The 17,298-nt window shown below is 47.1% G+C and overlaps 1 protein-coding gene across 1 annotated transcript in view; it reads right to left on the bottom strand.

Annotated features, from left to right (window-relative positions):
• The window catches only part of Igf1r (insulin like growth factor 1 receptor), a gene marked incomplete in the record, with an annotated part of 221,289 nt that overhangs the window by 28,762 nt on the left and 175,229 nt on the right, over window positions 1-17,298 (bottom strand). Inside the window, 7 exon segments of the mRNA XM_033761077.1 lie at window positions 2,970-3,129; window positions 3,629-3,765; window positions 5,266-5,549; window positions 10,886-11,090; window positions 11,285-11,452; window positions 14,637-14,875; window positions 16,535-16,661. Coding sequence (XP_033616968.1) covers window positions 2,970-3,129; window positions 3,629-3,765; window positions 5,266-5,549; window positions 10,886-11,090; window positions 11,285-11,452; window positions 14,637-14,875; window positions 16,535-16,661 — 1,320 coding nt within the window.

The raw sequence follows: 17,298 nt of genomic DNA, 5'->3' as shown, positions 1-17,298 counted from the left end.
ACTCCACGGGAGATGCTTGGATTCCCCAGGGACACCCACGCCCTCAGGGTTAGAAACGGGACACAGGCAGACAGGGACATCTTCTCTCCCAAGACAAGACAAATTCACTGAGCCTCAGAGGCCAAGGCCGCTGTTTCACAGAGCAGAGCCTGACACCAGACCCTCAGCCCCGGCTCCACTCTCAGGGACAGAGAGGGTAGGGGGAGATGCTCCTCCTGACATGGCTCTATCGTGAGTGTTCTGGGGGTGGAAGGGGGGCCAAAGCTGCTGTGGTTTGCTCAAGGGTCCCCAAAGGCCCATGTTTTGAAGGCTTGGACCCCAGCCTGGTCCAGGGGGAGAAAGTGAGGTTAGGGGGTGTGGCCTCAGAGGGGATGCTGGGGCCCAGGCCCCTTCCCGGCTGTTTCCTGGTCACTGTGAGGTAAGCAGCTTCGCTCTCCCCATACTCCTTGCTGTTCTGTTCACCCCCATCATAGGCCCAAAAGCACCAGAGCCAACTGACTCCACATGGAAACTTCTGAGACCATGAGCCAAAACAAACCTTTCCTCCTTTGAGGTTGATCTGCCACAGGTATATTTCTCACAGTAACAGAAGCTAACACATAAGTTAACCGGTAAGAGTAGGTTAAGTGGACGAAATGAGAGAATGCAAATTATTTCAATTGACAGAATTATTTGCTAAGCATCTGCTTGCCCCTAAAATGCGAACCCAGGCGTGGTGCAGTGCCAGGTGCATATGCGTTGGCTGGTAGTGTGCAGTTCTATTTGGCAGTATTCTTCTACTATCAGCCCCTATGAGAATTTTCAGATATCACAACTCTGAACATCTGGTGCTCAATACATGGACTACTGAAGTCCTTGTTTTTAAAAAAAATTTAAACTGAACATAAAAATTATGTATTACCAATAATCTACAACACGTTTTGAAATATGTATATGCTGAGCTAATCAGCACACATGTCACCTCACATCATTATCCATCTTTTGTGGTAGGAATATCTACCTCACAAAGATAATGTTATCAGTAACCATAGCACATTGTACAATTGATCCTTTGAGCGCATGTCTCCTGTCCCAACATCTCAAAACCAGCCTCCCCCTCCCAACTCCTGGTAAGCACCATGCTACTCTGTACTTACACGAGCTCACCATTTTTAGATCCCGTGTATGAGATCACACAGTATTTATCCTTTTGTGCCTTTACTTAACACAATGGCCTTCATCCTTGTCTGTGTTGTTCCAAGTGATACGCTTGCCCTCCTTCTTAGAGGTGAATAGCATTCAGGTGTGTGCATGTGTACTTTTTTTAACCTGTTCATCTGCAGTGAACACAGGAGTGCAGGTATCTCTAAGAAACATGGCGTTCATTTCCTTTGGGTATTCACCCTAGGGTGGGTCTGCTGTATCTATTGAGTCCTTATTTATTTATTTTTTCTTTCTTTTTTCCTCATTGAGTTTATTGGTACATTTTAGGTACACAGCAGTTACATTCATCATTGGGATCTTGTACCTTTACATGACAGGTCTTGCTTCTCATTTTTTCCCCTTGCTGAGTCCTTATTTTAATCAGACTCCAGCTAAAAGATGCAACAATTCAGACACTAGGAAGATCAGCCCACCGGACCCAAAAGTACTACCATTAACTGAGGCTGAGCTATAATTCTTTCCTTTCTTTCTTTTTAAACACTGGGGATTGAACCAAGACTTTTCACTTACATGAACTCTATTGGTGAGCTGCATCTGCAGCTTTTTTTTTTTTTTAAAAAAATCTATTTTGATATAAGATTCAAATTGTCCAGACTAGCCTTGAACTTGTGATCTTCCTGCCTCAGCTTCCCAAGTGGCTGGGATTACAGGGATGTGCCTCCATGCCTGGCTGGGTTGCTGCTTTCTTTTCCTTGAGGCAGGGTCTCAGTCTGTAGTTCAGTTCAGGCTGGCCTCAAACTTTTGATCCTCCTACTTCAGCCTTCTCAGTGCAAGGATTGCAGGAGTGTACCAACACTCCCAGCTCTGGGCTGTGACTGTTAACGAGGAGTAGTAGGAACACTGTTGCCACAAATCTGATCTCAATATATGAACATCAAATTATCTGAAATATCAGTTTCTAATAAGAATATTTAAAAATTCAGTAAGGATATGATTTCATCAAACAAGACTAAATATTCTTTGTTAAACAAGTACTGTACATGGTCCTAATTGTGCTCAGATATTTTACAAAATTCAAATTTAAAATCAAGACTGTAATCCCAACACTCTGGGAGGCTGAGGCAAGAAGAACCCAAGTTTGAGGCCATCCAGGGCAATTTCGCAAGACCCTGCCTGAACAACAGACTGTGTGTATAGACCAGTGTGAAGGCCCTGGGTTCAATCTATGGGACCATTAAAACAAAACAAAACCCCACAAAACTGAAATCATCATATAAAACAGCCTTCACAGAATTCAGTTTTGTTGATGGTTTGAGCAAAACATCATCCAGTCTGTGCACAAGACAGCAAGCCCTGTGTGCATCGATGAATGCTCGTGCTTTCCATGTGCAACCATACTTAACAACGGGAAGTTAGGATCCCCACTGCCTGGATGTCCTGAGATTCCTGCTCTTGAGCAGTGGGACAAGAGGATCCGTCCTAGAAGTCTGAACCTCAAATATGAACCTAACAAGTTTGCTGCCCAGGCAAGAGACAGGATGGTCAATTCAATGCAAAATCGCTCTGAACACAGGCCAGGGTGAAAGCAAAGATCTCACCGGCTCTCCAGGGCTGTACAACCACCAACAAGGCTTAGCTCTTCCAGCCCATCACATGCAGTAGGCATCCCAGGGCCAGCACTTGCCCAGGCTGAGCTCTCAGGAAGGCACTGGCTGCTCAGTGAGACTCAGTTCTAACAGATCAGAGAGCCTCAGCAACCCGGGATTCCCAAATCTTGGCCCAAACAGCTTTCAGCTTTACCACGCCACTCCTTCGGCAAGCCTTACTTTTGGCCGGGACATAGAAGAACACGGGATCTGTCCATGAGCCATTCCCAGAGAGGGAGGTAGCCTGAATCCGGGCTGTATAGTTTCCTGGGTTCAGCCGGTTGAGCTTGGCCCCTCCATACTTCCTGTACTCCTGTCTCGACACACATTCTCGCTGATCCTGGGGGAAATAAAACATACGTGTCGATGTCCTACACACAAGAGACATCTGGCACCTGCCAGCTCAAGATGCTGGTGATGCTTGGTATCCAACCTTGGGGCACCCCCAGAAAATCCCAATTGGCAAAAAAGAGAAAGAAAACTAAGTCTTCAAAAGTGGTCAGTCCTTGAGTTACTTACAGCACACCCCAAACTGGTAACCATTCTAATAAGCAAACAGAACTCCAGAAGAGTTAAAAGACATTAAGGCTGATGTGGCTTACAAGGGAGATCATTCTCTGCCTGCACTGTTCGGAAGGGTGAGAAGCAGCCCAGCTCCTTGTGTGCTCTGGAGTGCTGCTCAGAGAGCACGGGGCTGCTGGAGCGGCCACAGCCCCCAGCATTCATGGCCTCCTCTTGATGTTTGAGGTTAAGCTAGTCAGGAGGTAACCTGTGCTGTGCCATGCTACACCAACTATGAAGGAAATGCATGCAGCCACAGACCACTGCCCCAGTCATACCTCAACTTGTGATCCGTACTTTATCTCATACATTAGAATCAGTCCATTGGGGTTCTCAGGTTCCAGCCACTTTAAAAAGATGGAGTTTTCAGGCCTTGACTCCCATGTGACGGGGCCAGGAATGTCATCCGCTCCTTCTGTTTAACAATGAAAAAAAATGACAAATTGGATTAGGGTCCTCAGGAAGGAAGACAAATGCTAGGCTAAGCCGTGAGTAACCCCAGTAAGCATGAGGGCCCCTCCTGAGGTGGATCTACCCACGGACTCATGTGCCTCCATGTGTCACGGTGCCCTCCCTGCTGTCTGGCTCCGCCTAAGAGAAGCCTGTGACCAAGCACAACAGGAGATTCCCCGCATCCTAAGTAACTTCTCCTCGGCTGCTACTACTTGCAGAAAGCACCCGTCTAACACTGCAGCGCTGCATGGGGGCTCCAACCAACTGCAGCGGTGCATGGGACCTCTGGGCTGTGACACGGGTCCTGTGCAGTCCATGTCTACACAAAATAACTGCGATGACTCCTACGTGGGTGTGAGGAACGGTTACAGCACCAGCATGTGAGCTTTCTCTCCCCTGGCCAGTTACTCCCAGCCTTGGTCTCGAGGAGTGAGGGTATGACGGTTTAGATCTAGAAGGTTCCTGAAAACTCCTGTGCGCTCAAGAGACAGGCTTCTGGGAGGTGACTGGATCACAGGGATGCTGCACTCGTCAGTGGTTCATCCACAGTGGGACGAGCAGCTGAAGGCGCTGTTAGGAGGTGTGGTCTTGTTACAGGAAGCTCACTAGGGGCCCAACCTGCATGGGCGTGTCTCCTCCCCAGCTCCCCTTTCTCCTGTTTCCCGATTGCCATGGGTGAACAGCTCTCCTCTAGGATGGGCCCTTTCACCCTCACATTTCTGGATTTGAGTCTGCCCACCACAGGAACCAAAATAAACCTCTCCTCCTCCAAGTTGTGGGTGTTCAGTATTTTTCTCAGCAACAAGTGACTAAGACAGGGGGTTCACCTGAGTGAAAGTAGCTACAACAGTCTGGTTCTGACATGTCACCCAAAGGCCCAGGTGTTAAAGGGCTGGACCCCAGCATGTGGTGGAACCTTGAGAAGGTGGGGCCTAAAGGAAGGACGTGGGTGCCCTTGAAAGGCATGCTGAAAACCCAGCTCCTTCCTCTCTGTTTTCCAGCCTCCATGAGGTGAGCAGCTTTCTTCCCCCTTACCATGATGCATACTGTGCTACCATAGACCCACAGCAACCAGGCCAAGTGACCACAGACTGACACCTCTGAGGCCAGGAGCCAAAAGAAACATTCCCTCCATTTCAGTTGTTTACCTTAGGTATTTTGCCACAGTAACTGGAAGCTCACTCACACCTCAGGTTACTGGAGATGGTAATGAGTCTGTGAGAACTCAGCAAGGAACAAACTGATTTACTTGTGCACGAAGGGAGCAAAGGCTGAAATGCACAATGGAGACCAAGAGGGGACCCTGCAGGGAGCTCCACGACAGGAACATGGGCTCTGTTCCCCAGCTGGCTCGTCTACCATGCTGCCGCCCAACCATGGCACATTCCTCAGTAAGACTGAGTCTAAGACTCTCATTGTGGATGTCAGAGTTGGCTCCGGGGCTAGCTGGATCACGCCATACCTGCGGGCATGGTTCTTGCAAAGACAAAGTTAGAAGCACTGCAGCCCAGCTTCTCGGCCTCGTGGTTACAACTGTGGATGTCAATGCGGTACAAAGTAAAAGGTCGGAGGTTTGAAATGACAGTTCTTTCCTTATTATCCACTCTGCTCTCAAAGAAAGGGTATTCCGTCTCCAGCTCCTCTGGATCTGTGATGTTGTAGGTGTCGGCCACCGTGGTGTTCCTGCTTCGGCTGGACATGGTGGTGTTGGCCACTTGCATAACATCTCTCCGCTTCCTTTCAGGTCTGCAAGAAGAAAGAAGCTTGCAAGTGCTCCTGCTTCTTTTGTCTTCTCTTTGACCAGAGTAAGACCAACAGGAAAGAAAAATCTTCACTGTGGGTAAGCACCATCAAATAGCAGGGGATTTCCTTGCTGCTTCTGTCCCACACCCTGAGAAACAGCACACACACTCTGGCCCTGGCTCCTGTAGTGCTTACTTGATTACATCCACAAGCAAACAGTGCCTCAGCCGCTTGGCCGGGCAGAATGCTGTTTCCTCAGAAGCTAGGCCATCTGTCACAGACCTCATGGTTAAGCATTGAAGGGTTCAAACCTGTTCACTACACACTAAGATTTATTGGGGGCTGTTGCTCAGGCTCCAGAAAGATGGGACAGAAAGAATTCAAAGGCCCACAGTGGTGCTATCTTTGATTCCTTCTGAAATAAAGTGAAGATGCCCCGATCTGGGCAGTGAGCATGAGCAGCCCCACAGCCCTTCCGTGAGGGCTCCTGCTGATCGACACCCACTCTTTACCCCAGCCTACACTGTGAACCACACTCCTGTGGGTCTCCCAAGCCTGCCTTTGCCTGCTGCTCAGCAGTGGGCACCTGTGTTCTCCTCAATATCCTGCCCATGAGAGGGAGAAGTCTTTGTCATGGATTTGAGTAAGGCTTGGAACAAAAACAAAAGAAAAGCAAAAAGGAACACACAAAATCTCCCAAGAAGGACACTACCACCCCAGCAAGCAGATAAAGGTGTGACCCTCTAATTGCTGCTTTAGTGGGATATGAGAAACTGGGCTTTAAGGATCCTCCAGGGCATCTTCATAGTGTCCTCCCACTTACATGAACCAGGAAAAAGAAAGAATATGAGAGGAGTATCCGGTCAGGGTGACAGCATCCCTCAGGTCATGGAAAACAGGGGGAGGCGAGGAGCAGGGTGCTGAGGCCACCAGCTGGTGAAGCAGTCTTATGAATGGGCAAAGGGCCAAGTACAAATGGGATGAACCCCAGCTGGTAAGAAAACCAAGGGTCCAAGGAGAGGAAGAGGCCAGAATAGGGGAACTGTGTCAGTGTCCCTTAGAGAAGAACACTAACTGCAGAAGCACAAGTTCCCAGGCATCCTGGGAGCCCTGTGAAGGCTCAGGGGATGCCTGGCAGACTTCTTGCTGGCCCCTAGTCCAAGATCTGAAGGGAAAGGTAGGGGCAAGGGAAAGGGCCACTGGCTCCCAACTAGCCTGGCTCACGGATTCCCTGCTGATGTAATGTAGTGACACTCAGGCCCCACCAAAGACAGAAACTGCACCACACTGCGAGAAACTCATTCCACAAGGTGGAGAAACAAGGTCAGGGGTAGGTGCATTTGTTTTTACAATGCTGGAGAAGAGTTAGAAAATGAGGCCAGTGATCCACCATCCTCACACCGTGCAAACTAAGCAACCCACCAACTACCTTCCTGGAAGGGAAGAACACAAGAAACCACATTTACTGCTGGGGAGATCATTTTCAACACATTACCAAGAAATTTCCTGCCTTCCTTTCAAAACACACATGACACACACTTGTGTTTTTAAGTAAGACGCAGCAAAATGATACAGTGCCTTACTCCTGCTCCAGTCCACCACTGAACTGGGATTATACCAACCATTAAGTACACTCAATGGTTCATTTATTTGTAAACACCACACCTTTGGAGGCTGCATGGCTGCCACTACTGACACTAATTCAGGGATCAGGAGCAGGAAACAACAACAGAAAGTCTGCAGGAAGATAAAGGGTGGGGTAAGCACAATGGCCCATGCATAATACTTTGTCAACAGCTAAATCCAAATGGTGTAACCTAGAGCAAACACTTCTCTCACTCATCTGTGCCACACAACCTACTTCTATTGGAAAATCTTTTACTTCTCAATATCTGTCATTTTAGCTACAAAAAACAAATGATGTGATTTGAAAAATAAAGATGGTGGCCAATGAAGGGCATTCTGTACCACGTATGACTTCGGAAAGCAACTTTACAAACTCTAGCTTCCAATCTACTTCAGACACACAGCATGCTGGACCATGCAGAAGGAAGTGAATTGGTTATAAATCGGTTGTGTTTGGTTTTCACCTTCAAGTAAATCGTTCTTAGAATGAACTGAATGAAACTGAAGTAGCTTTGGGACAGGTTAGCTGTAAAACAAAACAAAACAAAAAAAGACTTCATGATCCAGTCCTTCTGGGTGCTCATTTCTGCAAACTTGTCAGAACTTGTATGGACATCAGATTTAAGCCTTCGTAGGAGGCAAACAAAAAACATTAAGTTCTTAATAAATCGTGTCCTCTCACTATGGACAAAATATGGTTATTTATGTTCATACTGCAGAAAAAGAGAGCTGCCAAACTGGAATTGTTTTAGGAGAAAGAAAGTCAGACTGTGGGGATGGATGTACACATTCGTCATGTTGGATATGGCACAAAGGAAACTTATTTTGAGCCTAATCACACAAATGCTGTGTGTCAACCATATCATTCAATCTGGTGTTCTGTATCTGATGACAAAAAGGGATCATTTTGTAATCAAAACCAAAAGCAAGGGGCCTTTTAGAAGGCTTTTCTGTTATGTTTTGCATCCCAAAGGCTCTTGTGTCAGAAGTGCAGTTCCCAGGGTGGCAGTATGAAGAAGTAGGTGGTAGAACCTTTAGGGGATGGGACCCGCTGGGAGATAATCCGGTAACTTCGGGTACTTGTTCTCAGGTGGGATTAACATAGACTTCAGGAGAAAGTAAGCTGTTCTCCTGAGAGTGGGCTCTTAAAGAAGAGTAAGGCAGACTGAGTCTCTCTGGCGTCTTGCCTGCATGGGCTCATCCTGCTCCTAAGTGCTCTCACTATGGGGCTCTGCCCTGTCATGCAGCCCAGGGGGCCCTCACGCTCTTCAACTTTCAAGCTGTGAGCTGTACACACTACCTAGTCTAAGGTATTTTGTTATAACAACAGAAAATTGAAGTACTGAATTCAAATCACTGACTTACAACTGGAATCTCTGAGGTTGGCTGGACAACACAACAGTGTAGCCAACAGCCTTTGATGGAGGATAAACAACTTCCTGGGCCGGTAGGTGTAGCTCAGTGGTAGAGTGCTTGCCCAGCATGCATGAGGCCCTAAGTTTCATCCTCAGCACTGAAACAAACAAAACAAAACAACTTCTGCCAAGCCTACCAGGGAGTCTTTACTCATCCATTCCTCCTGCCCCTGCTGAGCCTCTGCTGACCCAGCTGGACAGGAAGGCATAGGGAAGGCACAGATGGGAAAGAGCCTTCAGGATGTTAACCAAGACTGAAAAGAGATTCTAAACTAATTAGGGTATCAGAAAGGTCTCAAAACTTCAAGGAGTTCTAGTTCCTAAGCATCTTTGAGCTTCTTCCAGTCCTTAAGCTTTTAGGTTCCAGAATCCACACATGATACAGAGACACCACAGTGAGAAAACAGCAGTGCACATTAAAGCTCAAGGCTAACACTTGGACAGCAGCACTAAGATCCTATCTTCCAGCCAATGGGAGCTGCCCCAGCAGGCAGGCAGAGGCCCCCTGGGATCCTGGGCGTTTCAGTTGTAGCTTAGAAACTGCTAGAGAGGAAGGGAGGGGAAGACAGTTAGGAAGCAGTAAGCAGTTTCATTCTCAAGAGGAAATAGCACCTTCAGTTCTGAAAGGCCTTTCTTTCCTACTTTACAGATTCTCCTAAGTAAGACTTTTCTTTGACCATTTTGCAAGTATCATAAAAGAAACTTGACAGAGGGGGTAAAAACTCTTTAAAATCCATTTGTCATTACAACCTAAGAAAGTCTTTAAGGACAAAGTACTGGAAAGATGGAATAAATAACCACTACGCACTTCCAAGGCCTCTCAAAGGACGAGGTCATGCGAGGCAGAGAGCTGGCAGCTGAGCACCATGGGGACAGGGACAGACACCTCACGGTTCGGGGCTGGTCTGATTCCTGCTCTCCACCCAGTGTTCAGAAGCAAGGCTGTTTCCAGTGCCGGAAAGGGTGTCACGGGCCACCACTCTGTGTCGAGCTCCTACCCCAACACTCTCAGGCTACTCTACTGAGGTATCTGCATTTTTAAAAAACCATTTGGTTTGCTCATTTTGTTGTTCTGCTAAAGTGAAAAGTTAAAATAAAGAAATTTATTACATGAACTCTTGCCACATGTGTATATGGATTGAATTAGTGCCTCCCAACTGCTAGCAAGTGCTCCAGCACTGGACTACACCCCAGCCCTTATAAAACTGTATTTTGTGACAGGGTCTTGCAAAGTTTCCTAGGCCAGCCCTGAAGTTGTGACTCTCCTGACTCAGCCTCCTGAGCAGCTGGACTGCAGATGTGCCACCCCACCTCGCCTTTTAAGTGTGCAGTTTAGTGAATTAATTGCATTTACAATGCTGTGCGGCTATTGCCATTATTTCCAAAATATTTTCATCATCCTAAACAGAAACTCTTACCAATTACAAAATAATTTCCTATTTCCTTCCCCACCCTACTCCCTGCTCTTAGTGAACTCTATTCCACTACACATTTGCCTGCTCTACATGTTCCAGACACAGGAGAACATGCAGTGTTGACTCCTGGGTATGTGGCTTTGTTTTGCTCGGCTAGAGTCCTCGGGGTTCATCCGCGTTGTGTCACGAGCCCGACGTCCCGCTGTCCATGGAGGAATACTACCCTGCTGAATGGCTGCACTGTCTTGTTCACTGTTGAATGGGCCCCTGAGCTGTTTCCAGGTTTTTCCTACTATGAACAGTGATGCCACTGAACACTTCCTTTCTTCCACTTTTGTCCCCGCTTTGTAGACAATGAGGTCCAGCGCAGGAGCAGAGACTCCTTGAGGCAAAGCCCATTACTCTGGAATGCACCTGCTACGCTGCACCCCAACCTGCCTGTGAACGATGCCCAGGGAGGCTGGACCACTTTCAAAAGCAACTCAGTTTCTCCTCTTGTTTCATTCCCTCTTCTGCCAGGCCGATGGGGGCAGCAGGGAAGAGTGAGAAGGGCAAATCCTGGCTTTTCCTCCGGCTTATGGCCACGAGTACCAGAAAGTGAAGCCCACTCAGCCTCCTCTCCCCATCTCTGAGGGACTCCACCTGCTTTCCGAGGGAGGGGGTGTGATTGAGCAGCTCCCACTGCACCCCAAATCCGAGCACGGCTCCCCTCCCCCTCAGGGCTAACCAGCTCCCCCAGGGGCCCTACTCAGCCAAGCAGGATGATCCTTTCTCATTTCTCCTCAGGGGTCCGTGTCACAGCCCGCATCACCCAGTGGAGAGAAAAGCAACAGAAACCAGCCCAGTAGCACCAGCCTGGGGACATTTTCAAATGGTTGGATACCTGGGCACAAAGATGGAGTTGTGCAGGAAATTCTCAAACACTTTCCGGTACTCGGCCTCCTCCTTCTCAGCCTGCTTCTCAGCTTCAGTTTTGGGGCAAGCGCAGCAGGGCCCTTTCTCTCCACCACATACTTCAGTCTTGGGATTCTCTGTGACCTCTTCGATGTCAATGGTGCCATCGGCGTACTTTCTGATGGGGATTTTGTCTTCGAGGAAAACAGAAGCCAAGAGGAGAGTGGGAATGAGAGCCAGGTAGAACACGCTTTAAGGACAAAGCAGAGCTGTTGGCACCGTTAATTAAAAAGGTGGCTGGTTTCCAAGACAAGGACTTATACTTTTACCTAACCAGGGCTCAGGTCCACACAGTTTCAGCTGCCACGGGGCACCTGTGCATCCTCACCTTTGGAGCAGTAATTGTGCCGGTACAGGTAGCTGTCCTGGGGCTGCCGCTGCCAGCGTACAATGTAATAACTCAGGTTCCCGTTGGGTAGAGACGGGGGGTTCCACTTCACAATGAGCTGAGAGGAGGAGTTTGATGCTGAAAGGACATCCAGGGGAATGGAAGGGACTGGAAAGGAGAACAGAGAACATTTCAGAAAATAAATGAACATAAGGTCGACGCTATTAGGGACTCAATGCAAATCAACAGGAAGTTGCAAGTATGGCCTGGATAAGAAGATAGCAATAAAAATGGAAACACAAAGTGAAAACTGAACCTTGCTTTTGAAAGGGTATTAATTTAAGTGCCAACATTTCCTTTTATAGCATCTCTTCTCGGGTAATCTCTGTGAAAACAAACATTGCTGAATTGCAAATGGAAAAGGTTGCCAGGGCACAGACAGGTTTGGAACAGACGATTTAAAATCTACAGTTCATTCAAACACCTGAGTTTTCTCTTTTATTACAACTGCCATTCTCCAATGTGTTTAACTCTGGCGCTTTTACCAAATGGTAAAACTGACTGATTTGGATTTCACCTGGAATTTCGAATCTCTGATAAAAATGGCGAGAAGGTGAAAGGAAAGGTGGAAGGAGGGTGAGGCTGACAGATGTGTGTGCGCGCACCTATGCAAAGGGGGTCGGACAAAAGGCGGTGAGAGAGCAGGGGCCACAGTCCTGCAATCTGCTTCTGGGGACTGACTGGGACACAACACAGGCAAGCAAAAGACTGTTACCGGCAAAAAGAACGCGGATTTATCAACCTTGACTTCCTGCGGACATCCAAACTTAAGTCCAGAGCTGACATGTGCAGAAAGGGAAAATGCATCCCTGAGCCACTGAAATTGCATTCCCATGGGGTTCACACACACACACAAACAAACAAACACTAATTTGGGCAGTTTTTCCTGTGAAGGAGGCACCTTCACAGTGTGCAGTGAATCAAAAGGTTCACCCAAGCTGAAGGGACAGTGAGCTGGAACATAATACAGCATACAGATCTGAGCATCTTTAAGGAATAATACTTCAGGAAAAGGTTATGACTAATGCTAGCTTTTCCAGAGAAAATATAACCACTTGATCCTTGGCCAATTTACATTTTCTAAAAATAAGTACTTCAAAAATAAACAGCTTATTCCTAGATATTTCAATGATAGGTGTCTCACACACACAAAAAAATGTCCAGACAAACAAACAGAAACACAAGAACAAGTTATAATCTGTCCCTAGCACTTGTAAGGACAGGGTCAAGATGCAGGGGACTGACTCATTCTGTACAGGGATTGGTTTCCTATCATTTGGAGAAAGGAAATAAATTTCTTAAGAATTTCCTCTGGTAAGGAGAAATTCTTATTTTTCTCCAACTTGCTACAGTGATTGGCTGGGAAGGATTACTTCCAAATTTTAAGATGAGTAACTTAAAGTAACTTGTTGCATGTGAAATTCTGCTATACCACACCATGCCTAGGATGAGAAGCATGTGCCGGTTTTATTTCTATGAATGCTTTAGTGTCAGTGACATAGTTTTTGTTGCTTATAGGGTAACTGGAATGGGGCAGGGGAAGGGAGGAGGAGGTGGGTGTATATGAGTGAAAGGCATTCCCCAGTATTTTTTTTCTCACTCTCTGTGCTATTTGTGGGGGGTGAAGTTATGGGTATTTAAAAACACCCTGCTTGTTGTAACGATAGCTAAGAATGTTTATCAGTGCTACACACTGTGTCCCCATTTGTGGAAACCCTAACCCCTGAGGTAATAGTATTAGGAGGCGGGGTCTTTGGAAGATGATTAGGTCATGAGGATGGAGGCCGAATAAATGGCATTAGGTAGGTGCTCTTATGAAAAGGGTATCTAGGGTTCCCTTGCCCAATTTTCCTGCTATGTGAGGATATATTAGCAAAAACATGGCTTTCCATGAACCGGGAAGTGGCTCTCACCAGACACCAAATGTGCAAGTGTCTTGATCTTGGGCTCCCTGCCCTCCATAACGGTGAGAAATAAATTTCTGTTGTTTATAAAGCATGAAGGCAATGGTATTTTTGTTACAGCTGCCCACATGGACCAAGACAGTGTGTCTTTAAAAATGAAGTGCACCTTGCTACTTCTAAACTAGTCACTATACACTTGGAAAACACACACACATTTGCGTCTACATTCTGAAGTTGAGAAATGAAGTACTTTAGAACATGAGGATAAGATGGAGAGGAGGAGAAACATTTTCATCAGTCAATATTTTGAACATCTACAACACATTAGTCTATCACTTTTCAACATTTACCTGCCTTCAAGGAACCTCTGTGTGGCCCCAGAATCAGGATGGAAACCAATGAACCACCAGACCTGAGTGGTACACAAATTAGCATGGCTTTGGTTCCCAGAGGGGCAAACATCAAAATAAACAAGAGCAACCACAATGGGCTACCCCGTCTGGCCTTCCAACAAAACCATCTGTCATGGTTTTGATCTGAAACATCTTGAAAGATGGCTATGTGGAAGGCTTAGTCCTCAATGCAGCAGGGTTCAGAGGTGGGTCTGTTCGAAAGTGATAGGCTCCTGAGGGCTCTGACCTCAGCAATGGCTTAATCTGTGGCTATAGTCATAATCTGTTGGGCTACTTGGAGGTGTCAGATGCTCTTGGGGACTCTTATCTTATCCCCGGTATCTTTCTCTACCTGTCTGTTTTCTGGCCACCAGGAGTTAAGCAGCTCTTTTACACCCCATCCACCATGATGTCACACTCAGAAATAAGGAGAGCAAAGGGACCATGGACTGAACTTCTAAAATGGTGAGCCAGAACAAATCTTTCTTATTTTAAAATTGTTTTCCTCAGGCATTTTTCCAGAGCAGTGCAAAGCTAAGACACCATGCTAGCATCCTGGAAGGTCCAGGCTCATGGGCACAGAAGAGGGAGACAAATGATGAAAGACGGTACCAAGTCCAAAAAAATGGCACAGGAGAACCTGAGGTGCTAGCAGTGGAAAAAAACATGCACCAGGCATGGTGGTGCGTATCTATAATCCCAGCCACTGGGAGGCTGAGGAAGGAAGAGTGCAAGTTTGAGCCCAGTCTGGGCAACTCTGTGAGACAATGTCTCAAAAAACAAAAACAAAACAAAAAAAACCCCATGAGGCTGGGGATGGATTCGATCCCTAGTACCACCCAAGAAAAAATATATAACAATATAGCATTATGCACTGATGAGAAAGACATAATACACATACTTTACTACCAGGCTACAACTACATTTTCTCTACACAGATACAGAGAGTTGACAGAGAAGCAGGGGCTGGCAAGGGCTTGTCTGGTACACGAATACCTGAAGCATTGGTGCGAATGTACAAGATTTCACTCTTGGCCCCACGGATGTGGTCGTTCTCCACCATGGTAAGGGTCACGGCCTTGACATAGACCGCATATTGTGTCCAGGGCTTCAGCCCATGCAGTAGGATGCCAGGCTCCACATCCTTGTTAGGAGGCAGGTCCACATCCACCATGTTCCAGCTGTTGGAGCCACAGGCATCCTGCCCGTCATATTCAGTGACATTTTTAAAGGGTCTGAAAGACAATCAATCAAGTGCACAAAATGTTCTGGGACTCTGACATCAAAGCTCTTAAAAACCTTTCCTAGCAGCTGACTGCATCACACTTTCTATAATGGGAGTTTCAAGTAAAATGAATAATCAATTAGATTTGTACAGAAGAACAGTATTAAGTAACTGGACTCTAGCATTCCCCAGTTACACAGTGCAGAAATGAAAACTCTGCCTCAGGAAGAACAAATTACCAGGTTTAAAAATATTGCCCCTTAAGAAGACATGCACATGCTACTGTTTTCTTTCCTTACCTGCAGCGATTTTTTTTCACTGTTGGGTACAAATAAGCAGTCATTTAATACAAACATCAGATTTGATAAAAATTGAGTTTTAGAGAAAATAGACTTTTCTATAGGAAAAAAAGTAGCTTCTAAAATCTGAGTTGTGCACAGCACATTTTGATGCTCAAATATCTTGTAATCTTTCAAATATTTAGTTTCCATATTGTCTCAGAAACTATCAGCTATTCCTTAGTGAAATTACCAGCTGACATTGCCAAAGTATCAAGGGCTTTTAAAGAGAACAGATAATTTTGTACAGATGCGTGGCCGGACAGGGATTCTGCGTGTATGAGATGAAAGGGCCACTGGTCACTGGCTCCTGAAACAGAGATTAACGACCTGCCTGCTGTTACATCATGAGATCATGAATGACTTCACATACACAAACGCCGAACATCTAGCAATCCCAAGCTCTCCATATTTCAGTGGCTGTGACACTTTCAGGACCCTGGCCCAGTAGGGGGAAGGGAGCCAGACCGTGCCCCTGGTGCCTTTGGCTTGCTAAAGGGAAGACAGGTACCTAGGACAGAGATGTATGCATGCAGATGGGAGTTGTGGGTAAAGGAATGACTCGGCAGACTAGGGGAATGGCCTCCATACAGGAGGTCCAGGAAAGAGCAAGCAGACCAAGCAGAGAGCTACTATCTGGAGGAGTGTCATGGTTGCACAGGCAGGCAAGTGTTGTCTGACAGCACAAGAAAAGCCCCCACTAGTTCTTGGAAGAAGTTGTGAAAGGGTGGAGACACAAGTCTCTGTCCCCTCTCCTTCCCATTTGGAGCTCATGATCTTGAGCAGTGACTGGGAGAGGCCTGTGGATTCAGTGACTGGCCAGTCTAGGGTTCCTCTCTTTTTGGCTTTTTTTTTTGGGTAGTGGGGATCAAACTCAGGACCTTCTGCTTGCAAAGCAGATGGTGGCACCACTGAGCTAACTCCCCAGCCCTAGGGTTCCATTCTTGTGGGGTGTTCCTGGTGTAGTGGTTCGTGGGCCTGAAAGCTGAAGCAATATTTCAACCAAGTCCGTCATCACAGTCGACTGCAGTTCAGACTGACCCAATCTAACAATCCAAGCTTTTCAACTCTTTAGGTAGAACTCATTCAAACATCTCTAATGGCCATAAACAATGGAAAGCCTCAAGCTATTCCTTTCCCGTTTATGGCTGTACTGATTGGGATGGAGCCACAGGACAGGTGGGAAGGGCACGTGAGGATGGAGCTGGGTCACTTGGCCTGATTCTCCACGGGCCCCTGCTGACTTCCTGTCCAGACAACACACACGACATCCAGACTGGCACAGCCATTCCCAGGCCTGCCAGCGAGTATCGCTCATTGCAGACACTCACGCCTCCTTGTAGTAAACGGTGAAGCTGATGAGATCCCTGTAGTCCGGGGGCCGGTACCGGCGCCAGGTTATGATAATGCGGTTCTTCCACGTGGTGGTGGAGGTGAAATGCAGCACGTCGCTTTCACCTGGGGCATAGAGGTGCATCCATGAGTGACACAGGTCTCTGAAAAGACACCTATCTGGGCCCTACCCACCTCCTCCCCAAAGATGGCCGTCCGTGCCAAGTCCCTGCCTGGATATTGCAGGTGGCATTCTTGTTTTCTACTAACAACTCATGCATTTCACTGTGGAGATCTGAGGGTTTCATTATTTTAGTTCAGTAAGTCGCTCTGGCTACGTGCCCAGGGAATGGGTCATGAACTGGTGACTATTTCTTAACCTGAAATAAGGGATATCTCAAGAAAAGAGGTGGCCATCTCTTTGTGTGTTTTCCCCAAGATGCTGGCTGCCAAAGGAGGCCTGGTAAAGTGACAGTGACCTCAGGCTGGACCAAGTCTTCTGAGAATGACACCTGCTCTGTGGGTGTCTGCCTGGTCCTGCACAACCACACAAGGCAGGTACAAGTCTCCAGGTGAGTCACTGAGAGAACTAACTCTTAGTCTGAACTGGAAATAAAGCTGGAATTCCTAGAAGGCCTCCAGCGGGAGGCCCGGATTCCTTAAAGCTGCTGCACTGGGCCATGCCCTCTGTGCTCCAGAGGAGGGGAGCCCTGGCTGCTGTGGTCCAGAAGATGGCCCTGAGCTCCTCATGTTCTCTGCACCA

The sequence above is a fragment of the Fukomys damarensis genome, unplaced genomic scaffold, assembly GCF_012274545.1.
Source record: "Fukomys damarensis isolate Sample0158 unplaced genomic scaffold, DMR_v1.0_HiC HiC_scaffold_7, whole genome shotgun sequence".
Lineage (NCBI taxonomy): Eukaryota > Metazoa > Chordata > Mammalia > Rodentia > Bathyergidae > Fukomys > Fukomys damarensis.
This window is presented reverse-complemented; position numbering and strand designations above follow the sequence as displayed.